The 19,950-nt window shown below is 36.6% G+C and overlaps 1 protein-coding gene across 1 annotated transcript in view; it reads right to left on the bottom strand.

The window, feature by feature from the left end:
- The window catches only part of Lerp (lysosomal enzyme receptor protein), a 502,993-nt gene that overhangs the window by 424,385 nt on the left and 58,658 nt on the right, over positions 1-19,950 (bottom strand). Inside the window, exon 2 of the mRNA XM_081729164.1 lies at positions 9,245-9,438. Within this exon, the coding sequence (XP_081585290.1) occupies positions 9,245-9,438 (194 nt within the window). The remainder of the gene's footprint in view (positions 1-9,244; positions 9,439-19,950) is intronic.

Raw genomic sequence — 19,950 nt, 5'->3', positions numbered from 1 at the left:
AATATCCATGTTTAAGAATGCTCCAGTACTTGCGCACCAATTTTTATAGAGGTAAGTGGAGAGTGATAAAGTATTTCCAAACAGCCTCTCTAAAAATGATTGTGCAAGTACCGGAGGTTCTGAAAGATGGAAATTTCAACTTTTTTCTTATTTTGATGTGACGAATCTGTACCCAAAACATTGTGATAACACCTTGCATATATGTAGATTGAGCCAACTGTGTAACTGCATTTTTAAAAATTCGAACCCTATTCATCAGTTTTCTTTTTTGATAAAAGGAAATTCTCATTGGTGTTTCACTTTTTCTTATTATTATGATCGGCCTAACAGAACTTCTAGTGAAAACGCTACTGTGTTTATATTATATATATATATATATATAATTTTGGAATGCCCATTGAAAAATAAAGATAAAACAGCTAGGTTCTTTACCTGAGCTTGGTTCATATGAATTTTGATGCTTCAATAAAATATCTTATTACATAACCCGGATTTTAATTTCAATTACTTGATCAATGAACTCAAGAGGTACTCACTCATCTTTCTCTTCCACATCCTGTAGTCAAATATATGTAACCATGTTTAAAAAGAGCGAGGTGGGTACCTGTTGAGTTAATTGAGGAGCAATTTACATTATAATACATGATATATATTTAAACTAGTCTTTCAGTCCTAATAAAGAATGATTCTTACATCTAGGTAGAAACCTGACTGACCATGTGGCCGATAATATGAAAGCGTTTTGATAAGCGAGAAGTGGGTGTATTGCTTTTAGAGTCCATGATATCTTTATCATCGTTTCATTATTTCCTTCCATACACCTTCTGTGTAGCTACAGTAGCCAAGAAACAGTTGAAGAAGAGTTAACTCACAATCACTCAGTGATGTATTCATCTCCATCTATGACCTTCTGCCAACGTTCAGGTAGTAGTTCAATGCCTCGCCTGTAGAACGTGGATCATCAGACAAGTCAAACTGTCCTGCTCAAAAGCAGAAAAACCATTTCTGTGCCGTTCTTTCAGCAACTGTTTCAATCCCGCACACTGTACAAATTGTTCTCGCAGCTTCTGCTGCACTGGATCCTCGGTTAAACTCGAAGAGTACAATGTAACGGAAATGAACACTTTTATCAACTTGATATTCCATATTAATTTGTCTGAAATATATACAATAGTATGTTCACAATCAAGGAAACCTGTTTTTCACAACACACAAACTTCGAACTACGGGAAAACAACGGAATAACGATAAATAATCGCTTCACGCCGCATTGTTGCCAACCGAAAAAGAACACCGCACGAAATTATGCATTGACCCATATTATATAGGATGTTCCAGAACAACAACGACAACGTTTGGGAGATGATTTCTGACGTCAAGATAAAAGAAAAAGTATAGATTAACGTGGGTACAGAAATCCCTAATTTCGGAGTTATAGGCTGCCGAAAACATGAAAAACTGAACTTTAAAGGTCCATGCTTCCACTACTATGGAACCTACCGTAGTCGGATCAGGCTTCACTTAGAAACTACTATGTGTCCTATCCAAATACGTGTCCTATCCTACCGTGTCGTATCCAAGCTTCAGAATCCTGCGGCACTTCCGCAACAACTTTTATAGAGGGAGTTTGGCTACGGGAATATAATTTGAAGTACTCACCACCTACCTTATGTTGCGGTCTTATGTTCGTGTCACGAATCACCTACCAAACGTTGTCGGTGTTGTTTCGAAACACCCTGTATATATATAAAGACAAATTAGTTTTATGTGGTATTGTCAGGGTATTAATGAAATTTATTTATTAAAGATAAACCAAGTCATCCGAGTCAGTTTTGAGGAAATCCTCCGAAAAGAATTAACTACTATGAATAAATCACTCGTAGATTTTCCAAGGAAAATGGTTCGTATCACAGTATAGCGTTCGTAATGCAGTATTGGTATATGAAATATAAAGAAAATCGTTAGAGCCGTTTTCGAGAAAATCGTATTTTTATTTATTTTCAATCTTCAGTAAACTACTCTTATTTTTGGGGTAGGAAGAAAACTCGAGAAACTCTCCTAGAGACTCTTAAATTTAAAATTTGGTGCGAATTCATTGAATTATATTATTTTCAGGTGAGTGAAGATGTTACACTAGGACGGACGAACTGGTATTCAAAAATCACTTACGTAGAGGCCATGAAACCGTTGATCCGTTAAAATCTCGAATTCGATTTTTTCACAATCACCATACTTCCAGAAAACAGAAAAATCGTACGTGAATACGAAGAAGTTAGCTGACGACCATGGAGCACGGAAGCTTCTCAACTGAAGCAAGTGATCTGTCAATAATGGCAGAATACCTATGACGATGATGATGATATTCATTTTACATTTATTTCCTTACAATGTTTCTGTGTGCAAAATAAATTTTCACAGTACACTGCTAGTCACCATTGCCTAAAATCCACCGTTTTAGTAAGGCACTTCGACTACACCTCACCTTAGGCATGTATAAAAAACAGTTTTTTTTTTTTTTTTTTTTTTTTTATAAAGTACAAATTCTGTAACCGTATACAACACACACTAGTTCATAAAGCACCTGCCCAACTAAATAATTCTCAGATAGACCTGACTGATGTGATGTTTTGAAATTGATGAATGCTGCTAATAACCTTCCATCTACCACCTAGTGCTCAGTCTGTGTATCATGGTAGTAACGATTTAATTCCATCAGGAGGATCTTTTTGTTTGAAAGATATACTAGAAAAGAGTATTCCCAGTCAGATGGTGGACTGTCCAATACACATGAAACTACCAATATGCACTAACCATTTAAATATGTATATTTAAAAATCCGGGCTTTGTTAATCAGTTATTTGATAACAGGAACTTTCCTTGATGTTTTACTTTTTCTCATTATTATGATCAACCTTAACAGAACATCTACTGAAAAACGCTACAAGTATTTGTGAATAAACTACACCCTCACTAACGCGGGAGAAAATGTTTTTCTTTTACATAGCCATTGTCAGTAAGCCTTAAGAGGTTGTGTGACAAAGTATGCCTTAACAAGCATCTTCACTCAAACAAAGGAAAATAAGTGGCACGTTTCAAATTGCTAATACTAGGTAAAGAATTCAATATTTTTGATACCATGTACTGTATTATACAACTACTTGTGCTCAATTTGTATTTTTCTGTATAACAATTGTAACTGAGTCTGTCACTCTGTTTCTGTGAAAATGTGTATTTAATTGTATCAGAAGTATCTCGTAAATAAAGACATGTAAATTATTATTACTATTAATAATAATAATAATAATAATAATAATAATAATAATAATAATAATAATAATAATAATTGCTCTCTCTCCAGTGGCAGTGGCAGCTCAGTTGTATAGTGCTCATCTCTGATGCGCAGGTCCCTGATTCAATTTCAGCTCCCGCCAAGTGGGTTTTGTGGCGGATTTTTTCGAGGCTCTCCATTTTATTACCGTTTATTCCACCATTATTATCCATCCCATTATCACCGTCTCCACGGTGTATAATCGTAGGTCGTTAAAACAAACAAACAAAAAATCACTTACTAATCCGACCCTTTCGCTAATTCGGCAACTCCCAAGAGAGAAATGACGGTTTGATACTTTTTGAGTTAATTTATAAACTACTCTTTAAGCGGCTTACATTATACTATATATATATATATATATATATATATATATATATATATATATATATATATATATATATATATATATATATATATATATATATATATATATATATACAGTGGCGTATTTACGATTTTGTTTCGGGAGGGGCTCTGCTAACTTTCGGGGGGGCTTTGCCTGAAAATGTGAAAAATCTGCAAGATATTTCATATACTTTACTATAGTAAGTAAGATTTCGGGGGGGGCTTAAGCCCGGAAGCCCCCTTCCCCTAAATACGCCACTGTATATATATATATACACTTTAAAGTTTCTTTCTATTTCTAACATTTCTATGAAATTTCAATGTTATGGCCATTTTCCTGGAATAACCAAACGATGTGATCAACTGTCAAGTTCAGGTTGATAGCCATAACTCATGATTAACACTTTCAATCCTAGGGGTATTTAAATTGACAAAATCCTGTGTCCTGGAGAAAATAAGGGTTATTTTTAAAAATCATATCTTCTTAAGTTTTTACTCTAAACGGTTGAAACTTTCAGAAATATAAGAAAAAGTACCAATCTACTAGAAGATACCAGTTTCCGAACAAGAGCTATTTGAAAAATCATTGCAAACAATAACTTTGTTGCAAAGTAATAATGCTTGAGTATTATGAATAATAATGATACACCTTCTTTAGTTCTCTTTCTACAATGACTGAAAGGCATTCTTCCATCAGATTCGTCAATAGATAATTTACAAAACACTCAAAATTACTTTCTCAAATAAAAGAGCGTACAAAATTCATTTTTAGTTGGTATTTTAAATTTTAAATGGACGTGTCGTTCCCGAACGACACTCGGATTTAACGTAAGTTTACAGCCTGTCGTTCCGGAAGTTTACAGCCTGATTATTCTTCCGAAGGTATGATGCCAAAAGTTAGTTTTTCCTTAAAACGAGGGTTTTGAAGATGCATGTAGGTGTACCGAAAATTAAAATTTTGTTACAATTCGAATTTCTTATTGAAACTAAAAACGGTCTCAAATTTCAATTTTTACACAGTTCTTTTCGCTTCCAACTTTGGCTTCGAACAAATGAAGTGTAATTTACTGTACAGAAATTACAACTGTACATTCAAGAACAGAGTGTGCAGCTGAGATGAAGTTTATACACGTATGGCCAAAAGAAAAACTACGATTAGAATAAACAGATGTGTTTAGGGGTACCAAATGCAATATACCCACTTCTGGCTTACAAAATACTTGCAAGAAATCGGCCAAAAGGACAGTTAGGTTATTGTACTTTTTTATTAATATTATTATTATTATTAAGCATAGGATGATAGATTTAACAACCATTCCTTATTAAGGCTCATAAATCCAAGGATGGTTCAAACAAATCTCGAATTCCTTAATTGAATATTCTGAAGTAGTATCACAATACATATAAAATGCACAAAGGGCCTTGAAGAAATGAACCTAGCAGCACTCAGCTGTTCCACCGTTATTAGTTAGTCATATTCACGATTTATATAGTTTGATATAGTTTGAATACTATATAGGTGAAGTTAGGTACCAGTTTTACCGTCCACAGCTATTATTTCCTAGCTTCGAACCGTGGCCAGACCAAATATCAGTTTTTTGTTAGTGACTTCTCAATTATTGGGAGCATTAAAGATAATGATTTTACGAGAGCAGTTTGATAAGTAACTTGGTTCGCATATTAATAGATAGCGTTGTTTTCTTCCTATGAATAAATAAGCAGTGGTCTCAAGTAATTCTGACAGTGATTTGTTGTTTGACAGCTGCTTAGACAGAAGTGTTTCGCGTAACAGTGAAAAATGGATAAAATTCGAGGTGTGATTCAGTTCTTTTTGGAAGAGAAAACAGAATAAAAATCATGAGAGGATTTTACCTACACTGGATATATCGTGTACTTCCTATGAAACTGCTCGACTTTGCATAAATGAATTTAAGCGTGACAGAACAAGTATTGGAAATGCACCACGTCATGAAGCCCTGAAAACAACTGTGACACCCGAAATTATGAATAAGTCCATGATTTATTTATAGCCGACAGACGAGCGAAGTGCGCGAATTAGCAGAAGCCACAAGCATTTCCATTAAACGGGTTCACTTTATTTTGCGACAAGAATTGTACATGAAAGAAATTTGCGCAAGATGGATGCGGCGTCTACTTACTCCAGAGCACACACAAAAAAAGTGCTACTGACTTTTGAGCAAAAATTAGCCGAGGTACCGTAATTTGATCCACTTCTGCCTATTCACTAGATCTACGTTCCCCGAAACTCAAAACTTTTCTGGCAGCACGAAAATTTGAGTAAAATGAAGAGGATCATACAGGAGTTAAACAAGTAATTTGAAAGCTCCGAAAAAATTCATTTTAGTGAAGGACAGTGACGATGGAGAAACATTGGGGTAAGTGCGTTGAACTTCGAAGGGACTATGTTTAGCAATAAAGTACGTACCTGAAAAAACTCAAATTGTTTTCTTTAATATTAAACTAAGTTACTTATCAAAACATTCTCGTACATTTATTAGCTTTACCTAAGTAATTTCACTTCCCATCATAAAATACGTATAAAAATACTTAATATTACAAGGATAGGGTTAACATCATGCAGCAAAAGATTCCATACCAGACTTTGCTTGAAGAATATATATATATATATATATATAGTGGCGGATCCAGGATATGATCAAGGGAGGGGCTAAACCATAAAAAATAATTTGCCGTTTTATCCAGTGTAAAGCAGAATTGAAGCTCATTTTATCCACTGTATACCTGAGCGTCAAGGGGTGGGCTATAGCCCCTTAGCCCCCCTTGGATCCGCCCTTAGTGAAGGTTGCACACAATATTACACGTAACAGAAAGTAATATAGGTTATATCAATCTTAAATTAATAGTTTGGTTTCTTACTTTGTGGAAGAACTGAACTTAAGTATTTTGATCTCTAAAATTAAGTGACAAAATACAGATACAATCTCGTATATATATGTTAAGAAACAGTACGACAATTAGAAGTGTTAATAACTAATTACTACAAATGTACGAAGAGATGTACTTGTAATTAATACAAATGTAGTAGAAATTCTCTAAACATATTTTCTTAACAAACATAGGACTTTGTTATGCCTCCAGTATTCAGGTTTGTTACTATTAAGTGATCCAAAATTTGGTGGTAGCTAGTTGAACACCTATGATTTCAGATGCGGTACGGAATCCTCCTTCTACGGTATGAATATGTTCTTGTGACTTGTTTTCAAATATAGTGATTGCGTTACATTACTAGTGGTGCATAAATTGCTTTTCTATAAGTGAAATTTGATGGTTTACTAGTTTGTATTGTGTAAAAAGCAAATATTATCTTTTGCACGTGCATTTTACATTTAAGGATTATCAATATAGATTAATCAACTGTAACCGTTTCCCGGTTCCATATATTCTTTAGTTCCCGACTATACAAGACAACTTAAGGGAAAATCCACTTTAATATATTTTTTGTATGCTCAAAAGAAAGAAAATATCTTTCTGTATGTTGGTGGATATTGATGAGAAATGAATTCCCTGAAGTCGTCGTAGCCAACAGAACAAAGCATATTTTCATTGCACCAGGTGTAGCCAAGACGGACAGACAAACCAGTCGACAATACTGCTAATAATCGAAATTTATTTAAACAAAAATATTTTTATATGTACGAAGTTTATGAATATTCAGTGTTTTTTGGACATTTTTATGTAGTGAGTTAGCACTATTTTATATGTTTGAGAAACTATAATCAGCGGTCATGTCAGAAACGTAGTTCTCCGATAACAAAATCAATGTTACAACTGAATATTTTACTTAGAGCATGGTTTACATATGCTCTATACATGTAATTTCATTTGCTCACCTTGAATATTTAAATGAACTGCTGTCAACCCTTCAGGAATTTCTCAGTTGGAAGAACAACGCATCAGTCACCCTGAGAAACCACTCTCTTGACTTTCAGTGCGTCTACATACTCCAAATAAGTAACCTCGACTGGTTGTTCTCTTCTGTAGAATACCGTGTGCGCCGAAAACTTCATACTAAAGTTGGGTGGCTATTCAACTATGAGGTATTGTGAATTCAGAAGTAAACAAGGGCATTCCATGTGAAATCAATCAAGCCCCAAACCTCATGGTGTCAGATTTCGATTAAACTTGGTGTACATGTAGGCCCCTATGAAAGATGATCATGCGCCAAATTGTAACCCTGTACTCCCTGTAGTTTCAAAATACAGTATGGTTAAAAAAAAAAAAAAAAAAAAAAAAAAAAAAGAGAGAGAGAGAGAGAGAGAAATTTGATTTTTTTTTGTAGAATCTTTTAGCTTCAATTGGTCATATCTCCCGTAAAATATTGAGCTAGAGAGAAAAATAGTATATCAGGGTTCCCACTCTCTTTCCCCCAAAAATTTCCAGGACATTTCCACGAGAAATCACCAATTTTTCACGACTTCGACACAGGAAGGTATAACAGGATTGCAACTGTAAGTTCAAAACTCACAATAGTGAAATGGAGAGTACAGTAGCTTATGCAGTGAATATTAATGCAAGTACATATTAATACAAATAATTCAATACACAAAGCGGAGAGTAATGGGCTTTTCTTTTCTACACTTTGAAACTACAGGGGGTACAAGGCTAAAATTTGGTGCAAGTTCATCTCTCATAGGGGTCAATATGTACACAAAGTTTCATCAAATTCGGAGACGACTTTTTTTTTCTGAAAATTTGGTTGATTCACATGGAATGGCTTAACAGCATCTCAAGAAATATTATGTACCTAGTATCTTGGGAGAACTACTGTCTACAACAGCATCTTCTAAAGAAGATAATGCCTTGGAGCTGCTGCCTCCTTCCTTTTTCCCCTTGGAGTATGGTGTAGAAAAGTGTGAAAGGAAAACATGAAATTTTATAAGTGAATCACAATAAAGATAGCATTTCATAGATTGTCGTTAAATATTTATTATTATCATTTTGATGTATCCTCAAGTTTCATGGAAATTCGTGTGGGGGTGTGTGTTGTGTTCTCTTTTTTTTTTTTTTTTTTTAACTAGGATTGCCAATAAATTTTTGTTGTCCAGGTAATGTGTTTTTTCTTTGTATCATTGGAAGTGTTCCGTAATCGTATTATGTTGTATGGGTAAATTTTCGGCATTCAGAACCACGGGTAAGAAACAAGTGAAAATTCAGTCACAATTATATGTCGCACCTTAAACGCTCAAATCCATAACCAGTTTTGGGCACACAATGTTTATGCAAATAATAATAATAATTAAAAAACAGTGAAAGTGACGCTGTTGACCAGGAAACTTCGGATTATTAGAATAAATTACATATAAAATAATTGTGACTTATCACCTTTACAACATTTATTATAATTTAACAAGTGTAATATTACATCTTTTACTCAAAAATTTAGAAATATACATGTAGAATGATACCTATACCGCATCTGAAATTATACTAGTTTAACACGTCACTACCAAATTTTCAGATCACTTAACAGATGAGAATCTTGAATCTGAAATATACAGTATGTTTCCTGTGATCTTTATCTAATACCTTGTGTAAATTTTCCACCGTTGCTGATGACGTTTTTCCATATACCATTCTCTTGCTTCACAACACACACAGATGATGTAGAATCGGGACACAGAGACGCATCTACCTTTTCAAGTGGGCCACAAACAGATATATACAACGTCTGATTATTACTATCCTCCATCGCTACCTGCCATGGTTCTCCTTGGCGTAACCTGCAAATTAAAATGATATGAAAGCATGATACTATTGATAACTAAAATAACATTTTTTTTGTAAATATATTACTTACTTTCCTGTGGAATAATGAAAAGTTTCTCTCTCTAACTGCACTTTCTGCCAGTCATTACCAAAGGCAAAAAGACAAGAAATATAAGATGAAAAGGGTTAAAATAATCTTAGCCGAAATATAACATAAAAATTTTTTTCCATTCTATGAAATTATAAGTACAATACTATATTTTGAATTTAAATTATGTTTTCCACTCGCACATTCTTTGCGCAATTTGAAAGAAAAATTACGTTGGTATGAATACAAAAAGCCAAAATTAAGAGGTATCTATCTATCTATCTATATCTATTTAGGATGGTCCTTAATTTTCGACTTCCGAATTTCTTTGCTCCCAACCCCTAAATTGATTCCATGTCGGACCAGATTAATCCATGAAAAAAATTGGCTCAATTGAAAATTATTTAGCCGACCCTCAAGCAACCAAACTTCTGATTACATATACAATATATAGTATATGGCAAAAGTCTGGAATATACCCTTGTAACTTTGAAACGACTGAAGGAAAAGGGATTATATTCTGGATAAAGATAGTGGAGATAGATCCACACCTGAAACTGAGTAGTACCATGATGGCGGCCATTTTGAATTCCACCATCTTGGATTCAGACCCAAAATTTTAAATAGAAATGGGATTGTGTGACATATCGTTTTGGGGTAGCTTTTCACCACAAATACACATCTTTATTTTTGACTTATCTCTGATCGTGTAATAGTTATTACCTTTGGAATATAAATATACATGTGCATAGGCGCCGACTTGAAGAAAATATTGGGGGGTCCAAACAATGAATAAATATATCATAATCGATTTGTATTCAACCGTTTCCAATTAACTGCTTGATGAAGGCCCCCTTCCCCCTCCAAATCTCGATCCGCTACTCCGCTGCTAAATTCACACTGCATTGATCTTCACTTGTCAGATCAGTGTAGCCAGTGTTGGTTGAAGCTTCACTGCTCTATTCAACACCATTCTGAAAACCGCCTTTTCTATCGAATAAGAAGACTGTAGGGATGGCCACGAGCGACTTTTCTTTGAAACTTGACTTGACTTGAAACAGACATATTTAAGCTCGACTCGAATTCAAGTCGGGTTTCGAGCCGAGTCGAGCCAGAACGAGCCAAATTGAGCTAAATTTTGTGTAGTTACTCTCTTCAACTACCCTACATAGACAGTGTAATTATTATCAATGATACTACTGCTACTACAACTTATTATTATTATTATTATTATTATTATTATATTATAACAACACAGTGTATAAACATGAAAGATAGGTGGTTTCTATCTGAATACAAAAACTAATTGACTGCCGACCTCGGTAGTCGTGAAGTCTAGGAGGCATGGCCATCGTTCACGAGATTGTGGATTCGAGTTCCGGAGAAGCAAGGATTTGGCTCGAGCCAAAAATTGTTAAAAAATTATAGGGCGCTGGAGCCAAACATGTTCAAAACTGCTCGGCTCGGGCTTAGGGTTGTCGGCCTGGGTGAGCCGATCTAAGCCGATGGCTCTCACAAACCGAGCCGAACAGAGCTGATGGCTCAGTTGAGGCGAATAGATGGCTCATCCCAACCATGCCGGCTCGAGCATTTCGCTCCGTTGAACCGAGCCGAGCAACTTTACATCACTACCCGGGTTGAGCTTCTGTTTCGGTTCAAAAATTCGACCGTGCAGGTCTCAGCCTTGATGGTAAGAACTAAAGTATGTACTTAAATTGGTGCTAACGACATTTGAGGTCTTGTTATAAAATCCTTTGCCGTCTCGTTATCGAGACGAAACGAGATGCAAGCAATGTCCCCTCTCGAGCAGTGTTTCTTCCAGACCTGTTTTTGGAAGTCACTGCCCTCCCCCCGGAGTTCTGACAGTGTCCCCCAGAGGAGACCAAAATAATACGTCTACAATATATTAATAAATAGAATAGTACCAGCAGTGACCCTTCAGGTTAGTAAGTGTGCTCCCCGGAACACTTATTCTGAAAGAACGAAGACTGACGACTAAAAGTATTCCACTACATTGCTTACATTTCTCACGGCTTTCGCTTTCCAGTCTAATCATGCCATGGTTTTAAAACGAGCTGAACGAGTGAGCCATTTATCAAACTCGACTCGACTCGGAACTCGAGTCGACACGACTCGGAACTCGACTCGAATTCGAGTCGAGTCGTCGTGCCTATCCCTAGAAGGCTGTTCCTAACGTTGAATTAAAGAAATGACGAAATTTACAACAGAAATTCTTGCTCCTCTTTGATAATTTTTCCTCAGCCGGATTTTATTGGAGGGACGAGGACCCCACCTCTAAATATTGGGGGGGCCAAGTGTCCTGCCCCCCAAAGTCGGCGCCTATGTACATGTGTGTCATTGTCTGTAACGATACCGGAATGCGCTAATGTCGAAAGTTTTAAGGTGTGGGTACCCCTGCTGCAAGTAGCAGAGAGAAGGTTGACAGACTCGCGATATTTGTAACTTTTAACGGGAAAGAATAATTATTAAGCATCCCTGAAATACCATCATCTGCACAAGCTCAAGCTACAGCTCTTTACGAAACAGTGAAGAAATGGGGCATAGAACACAAACTATAAGCGTTATCCTTCGATACAACTGCAAGCAACACCGGCAGAATAAATGTCGCTTGTACAAACCTTGAGAAGAAGGATTAATGTTAATGTGAAACAACACGGGCACCAACAAATTATAACACAGTATATAATAAAACCAATGTAGCGTTACCGGAAGCGTTACAAAGTTTTCTGTATGAAAATGATAGAAAACGGACACAAGGAAGACCGAAGAACAGATGCCAGGATACAGTATGAAAAACTGTGAACGGAAGCGGAATCAGATGGCAAAAGAATAGATATAAGGAGAGGATAAGATAATGAACAAAAACCGAGAAACATAAATGAAAATCAAGTACCACTGTCACGTGTAGTCCATGTGAAGGGCTTTGGTTAGAATACTGAAAGTAACTGAACGGTATGCAACCTACCAGTCCTTTCCTCTACAGTTGGGTTGCATACTATCAAGTGGCAATTCATCTACAATAACCCACTATGGAAATATATGGGGACGGGGAGCAGGAAGGCCATAAACGTCAGTTACGGAGGAAAACAATGCTGCTGTTAGAAAAATGCTTGACGAAGACAGACGAGTGACCTACCAGCAGATTGAGAATACTTTAAGCCGAAACGCACCAGCAATTTGTTCGATTCTGCATGATCATTTGCACGTGAAGAAACTTTGTTGCCTCTGGGTACTACATAGTCTGATTGAAGAGCAGATGACACAACATGTGACATGGTGCCAGGAGATGCTGCAAATGTCTGATAAGAGACTCTCTCAATATGTGAACAATATCTTGACAATTGACGGGACCCGACTGTACTATTATGATGTGCCGACCAAGATGCAGAACGAAGTCTAGGTGTTTGATGATGAGGATACACCTGTAGCTGTTAGAAACTTCCGATCAGTAAAGAAGAAAATGATAGCTGTATTCTTCAAATTGAGAGGAATTGTGGAGCGTGTCGTTTTACACACACAAAAGACAGTCACAGCAGAGTGGTACACTGAACAGTGCCTGCGTTAAGTCATCGAATCTATGAAGAACTTACGACCAAATTCAAGAATGGACACCTGGTTCCTCCATCATGATAATTTCCCAGCTCAACGCGCAAAAGCCTGAACCGACTATTTAACCACTACACGACTAAAACTTCTTGAGCACCTTCCTTACAGTCTTAACCTTCTCCCTTTTGCACTGTTCCCGTATCTGAAAATGAAGCTTAAAAGGATTAAGTTTTCAAGTGTTGAGATACTTTTAAGGACTTCGGACAACTGTGCGCCTTACTCCCTGGTGAAACTTGGTAGATCTGGTTTAACGATTGGTTTCGGAGGATGGAGTGGTGTATTAAATGTGGTAGAAATTATTCTGAAAAAAATAAACAAATAAAACTGTATTGCAAAGCTTTCCTAGTACCCTTTGTGTAAACACAATTAGGTACGAGTAATAAAGGGTGTCCAATATACAATGCAACCCGGAGTTTGGGGTAGTAGAACTTTTGAACCTGAAGTGATACACAAATAATGGTTATACCAAAATGAAGCCTTGTTCATGCATATATTTTTAAACTAGGAAGCAACGATTGAAGTACACTAGGAACCACACAATGTTGCCAGATGTAACCGAAGGTGTAGCCTTTTTTTTTTTTTTTTAACATGTAAATTGACTCATAACCAGGGACGTAGTGTCCATTAAGGCTATAAAGCTTAGCCTATCCATTTAATTATATATCAGCCTGAAATGCTGCTTTTGGACATTGATACAATTAATTTTATTAAAATGGATTATGGGTTTATTTAATGATGCGCTGTTTAAACATCACGCGAGAATAGATTGAAGCTTCTGCAAAACACATTGTAGGCTATGGGCCGCTAGCCTTCTACCTTTCTCATGTAATCTTCACAATGGGGCGATGACAATCGCTTTCCAGTCACCCTTAGCAGACGAAAACCGTGAGCAATACAAAAATTCAACACGAAGCAACGAAGGTGGACGAATGCTGACAAAAGGCTAACATTTCGGGTGTTTGGACGCAGTCTTGTAAGAAGGTATTAAACAGAGAGACTATGTATGAAAAATTTAGGAGCTCGCATTCAGTCACAAGTTCTGACAAAGAAAGAAAAAAGTGAATAAAAATCTTATTATGAATAGTACTAATACATTAGGGAGCTTATTGCGTACCGGTTTTCGTTATCGCAGCGTAAAATTTGCGTTTAACTTGGCGATAATTGACATAGCAGGTATAATTGTTTCTGGTATTTTTGCGTTGCGTTGCGACCCGCGGGTTTTGCGAATATCGATACTGAATGAGGCCTCAGATAAAGTATAGTTTTTCTTTTCTTTTTTCTTTTTTCTTTCTTTCTTTTTTTCTTTTTTTTTGTAATTTCAATCTAAAAATAGCTTTTTCTGTAAAAAGCATAAATTGACTGTGAGCTGCAGCACTACTGTTTTCCATTAGTATGCTGATATGTGTTGTTGTGGGTAAAGTGCTTAAGTTTGTGTCTATGATTTGGGGAATTTAAAATTAAGATCGCTCTATATTCGTTTTTATTTGTTTCTTTGAAACAAATACAGTAATACAGTGTATGTGTGATATGCGAGTATCGCATATGTAAGGATACCGTATATGTAAGAGAAATAAGAAGTAGAACCACACTTATACTTTTTCTTCCATTGTATGAAAAATATACTGCATGAATTAGCATTTTTCAATCAAGCATTACAGCCAGGTCCGTAGTCAGAACACTATGACGTGATCGTTTAAATAAGGGCGGGATAATTTTCTTTTTTTTGGTGGGGGCAACTTGAATTCACTTTACACTCAAATATACATAGAACAAACAATTGCAAGTTTCAGGGGACTGGGCCCCTCCTAGCCACCCTCTAGCTACGAATCTAATATCAGCCTACCCATTTCAAAACTTCACGCTACCTTATCGCTCATAACTTATACGTATGGATGTTCTGTCGTTAATTTTCAGTTTGTGTAGTTGGAGTAGCTTGGAAACTATGGAGCAGAAAAAAGAATTTTTCATTTCCATCCATAACTAAACGGATGAGGCCTCTCTAAGGGGAAACTAGGGAAATCGTAGTTTTCATAAATTAACACTCTGAATTGGCAACCCTGCTGATGTTTCAGTGTGTCAGAAGGTGTGTTAAGGATCTGCCTATATTATGCAATTCCTGAAAACAGTTAAAAACAAACTTTGAAATTATCATGATAAAATTTTTACTTACATGCATCCGGCAACACTGCTACTCATTTCTATGGGGCTATTTAAAGCAAGAGGTATACAAGACAAGGATCTTATAAATAGAGGATCTGCCCTTACAATAAAATCTTGAAGCCATACGTCACAGTTTCGCCACCCCTACTCTGCTCACTCCGTCCAATAGGATCGCAATATTTTGAGCCAACAAACATGGCGGAAATGAAAGTAACCAATCAGACGATGTCGGAAACGAGAGTAGCCAATCAGACGTACCGATACTCGGTTGTTTTTTGGCTTCATTATTTAATAGGATGAAGATATATATGGGGCAGATCCTCTATTTTATAAGATCCTTGATACAAGAACAATTCTCGAACTATTCAAGACCTGGAAACGAACATTCGCAGTGCCATTGAGAACATTAACACTCCTAATCTTAGTAAAGTTGCTGCCAACCTGGTGAAACGTGTGAACCAGTGTTTGAATCAAAACAGGGGACACTCCCAGCATCCGCTGTAGAGCTGGTAACTCATTTCTGATAGTAGCAGAGTTGCCGGGTGTATGTAAGTAAACGTTTTATCATGATAATTTCAAAGTTTGTTTTTCATTGTTTTCAGGAATTGTATAATGTAGACAGATCCTTAACACACCTTTTGATGCACTGAAACATCAGCAGGGTTGCCGATTCAGAGTGTTAATTGAAAACTACGATTTCCCTAGTTCCTCCTTACAGACACCTCATCCGATTAGTTATCGGTGGAAATGAAAAATTCTTTTTTTCTGCTTCATAGTTTCCAAGCCACTCCAACTAAACAAACTGAAAATTAACGACAGAACATCCATGCATATGAGTTATGAGTCAATTTACATGTTTTGCACCAAAAAAAAAACTACACCTTCGGTTACATCTGGCAACACTGTGTGGTTCCTAGTGGACTTCAATCGTTGCTTCCTAGATTAAAAATATATGCATGAACAAGGCTTCATTTTGGTATAACCATTATTCGTGTATTCCTTCAGGTTCAAAAGTTCTACTATCTCAAACTCCGGGTTGCATTGTACATTGGACACCCTGTAGTACCTATACATACAAATACGTACAAGTAGTACCAAATCTTGAGGAAGGGAAGAGACGGTACCGGCACTTGACGGTAAGGAGGAACGGGGAGCTGGCGGGAAGAAGGGTATGACAATAACCTAACATCATAGTGATATAATGAACTAATTACCTTCAACCTACCGAGCCAATGACCTTGAAACGTGGTAAAATTCATACTACAAAATATACATAAAATACCTCGGTTAAGTTAGGTCAGAGGCTGACTGAAATCAATTATTAGCCAATCAGAAATCATTCGAAGGTCACGTGATTGAAAATCAGTCAACCAGATGCGACAAGAAAACGTTCAGGTTTTCAAGGTTGTTCGCCATAGAACAAAAATTGTAACAGATAGCGACAACCGATTCTCAACAAAAGGTGCCATCTTCACACACATCTCTCTACTAAAATAAGAACAGGTAGAAATTTACAACTTCTAGTTTTACTATTAATTTCTATAGAGCAGTGTGATAGTGAGAAGCAGTTTTCTGTAATCGATTATGCGTATGAAGAATATGTTGCGTCTACGACTTTTTTTCTCTAGTGCGAGGTTTCTTAACCTAGGAGATGCAAGACGACTACATGAGATTAAAAAGATAAATACAATCAGGATAAAATAGCGCAAAATACTACTTTTAAAGATGATTTTGATATAAATATTTTTATTTTCATATTGTATTTTCAAATACAGTAAAGAAAATAAAATAAAATCTTTCAGTTTTATGTCCCACGTTTATGCCAGCTAGGCTAAAGGAGATGGTGATGATGAGAAGTGAATGCAATGGTGACCTGGGACCGAACCACGGACTCCATGCACCAGAGGTGAACGCTCTGCCACCGAGTCACCGCGTCCTCCAGTAAAGAATTAATAAACAAGTAAAGAATCGTTTAAAAACAATTGAAATACAAGAGGAAAGGTATAGCTTAAACAAACCATATGTTATTTGTAAGGTCGCTGGCATGAGGCTATCACAAAAGGAAATGAAAAAACGAAATTAAATTTTTTAGTTTTACGTCCCACGGTTATGCCGGTTAGGCTAAAGGAGACGGTGATGATGAGAGATGAATGAAATGGTGGAATGAAGAAAGTGGGAGGAAACAGGAGAACTCCGAGAAAACCCACACACACGGTGTTTGTCCACCACAAAGTTCACTTGGTGGAAGCAGGGTTTGAACCTGGGACCCCAAACACAGAGGTGAACCATTGAGCCACCACGGCCCCGCTATCATAAAAGAGAAATCGTGATATGAAATAGGTTGAGAAATCCTGCTCTAGAGTAACAAAAAGTTGTAGAAATTTACTACCCTTTCCGATTTTAAAATTCATATACCTAAGGTAGTAAAACCATAAGAGACAGCACGCAGTGGTTTTTTGATATGACTTCAGTGTTCCAAGAATAAGCAAGCCTAAGTTCTACCTTATATCTTATTCCAGTCATAAATCTAATACGACCAATTTTAGTACTGAATTCGTAAAGTTTGGAAGTCTACCATAGTTTCTCAATGTGAAACGAAACTCTCTTGCTTTTAATAAGAGTATTATACAGAGTGAACCTGAAAGGAGTGCACAAACTTCGGGAGGTGATTCGTGACATCAAAAGAAGAAAAAAAAGACATCTTGCATGTTGTCGAATTGCGCGTCCTGTACGAACGACAGGAGTGCCAGCTTGGAATCGACAATCGAATTCTGTCAATTGGAACGGAATTGTCGTGTGGATACAAAAGTGCTTATTTATTGGGCCTATAGCTCGGTATCTGTCCTCCTCCATATTTTGTTAATTTTACTTTCCAAAAGCGTATTTCGCGATTTGAAATAAGTTGTGCACCTTAATATTAAATGAAAATAACGACTTAAGAAGTTTGCAACAATGCTATCACAAACTTACACATGACCAGAAAGTTGTTAAAAAAAAAAAAAAAAAACTTCATATTTGCTTACACGCTATTCAAATAAATATTTATCATCACAGTATATATATAGTGTACTAGCGATAATTTGCGGACTGTTTCCCGCTTAGCCGCAGTGTTGCCGGGATAGATAAGAGTCTAAATAGTTGAATATTCTAATCTCTGTTTTGGAGAATCGTTGTTGAGCATAATAAAAATACGAAAATAAATGAAATGAAATCTTTGAGTTTTACGTCCCACGCTTATGCCGGTTAGGCTAAAGGAGACGGTGATGATGAGTAATGAATGAAATGGTGGAATGAAGAAAGTGGGAGGAAACGGGAGAACCCCGAGAAAACCCACGAGCACGGTGTTTGTCCACCACAAAGTTCACTTGGCGGGGGCTGGGATAGAACCCGGGACCCCAAGCACCAGAGGTGAACGCTCTACCACTGAGCCACCGTGCCCCCCTAATAAGAAAATAAATCTACATTCAATACCTTGTCGTAAAATAATAGACTATGCAATAAAGATTGGGTTGATATTTTGACCCACTGTTATTTTGCACAGGCTTATCGTAGAGAGTCGCAATGCAAGTTGGCCACCCTTTCCATTTAAAAATTTTGAGTTGGACCCCATCTGGGACTCTGCGGGGGACCCTGAGACAATTTATTTTACTTTGATACATTATATTTTTGAAATGATGAAAGACATATTTTTCTGTTTTCATATTTGTCCCACCGTTTCAGATTTTTCGGGGTTGCAACGGACTTTAAGACACGCTTAAAGGTGTTAATAAAAATGAGTAACGTGCTGCCCTCAAGCGGAATGCTTGAAACCTCCCCAATTTTGGTAACCGGTTTTGATCTTACCTTGACCCAAGCTTTCAGGAAATATATGCATCACCCCCATTTGTGGGTTCAGGTTCAAGTACATACCGTGTTAGTCGATTACAAAAGGTGCTTTCGCATAGATTTTTAGCCCTTAGAACCTCAAGGCGACTGTAAGTGCGTTTGCACACGGCAACGATAATATCGGTGGAAGCCCCGATAATATCGGTGTCGGTGTCGGCGTACTTTGCACACGTCGCCGACAATATCGGTGGAAGCCCCGACAATATCGGTGTCGGCGATAGTTTGCACACGTGGCCGATAATGTCGGCGCTGAAACTAGTATTGGACAGGACGTGAAAGAGAGAAGATGAGTCCAGCTATCAACAAGAGATATCTTCTTGCCTTGTTGTACTTACGACGTAGAAACAGGAAATGTAGATCGCGAAAGCTTTGGGTTCATCCATTATTGACTGTGCGTTATGTAGAAGGTGCTTTTTATACACTATATGAGAAATTATGCGAAGACGATGCAAAATTTTTTAATTACCATCGCATGTCCACACAAACTTTTGATTTTTTAATAGAAAGAATTGGAAACCATATTCAGCGCCAGCATACAGAAATGAGACCCTGTATTCCACCCATAGAAATGTTGGCAGTTGCAATAAGGTAAGTCTATTATTATTATTATTATTATTATTATTATTATTATTATTATTATTATTATTATTATTATTATTATTATTATTATTATTATTATTATTAAAAAGATTTTAAAATATTCAAGAGTGGGTATACGTTATGGCAATAATTTCTAGAATATCACTTTCAATGGAAAAGAACGTTT

This window comes from Thermobia domestica, chromosome 10, assembly GCF_964235325.1.
Source record: "Thermobia domestica chromosome 10, izTheDome1.hap1.1, whole genome shotgun sequence".
Lineage (NCBI taxonomy): Eukaryota > Metazoa > Arthropoda > Insecta > Zygentoma > Lepismatidae > Thermobia > Thermobia domestica.
The sequence above is the reverse complement of the archived record's forward strand: the minus strand, read 5'-3'. Positions and strand labels throughout refer to the sequence as shown.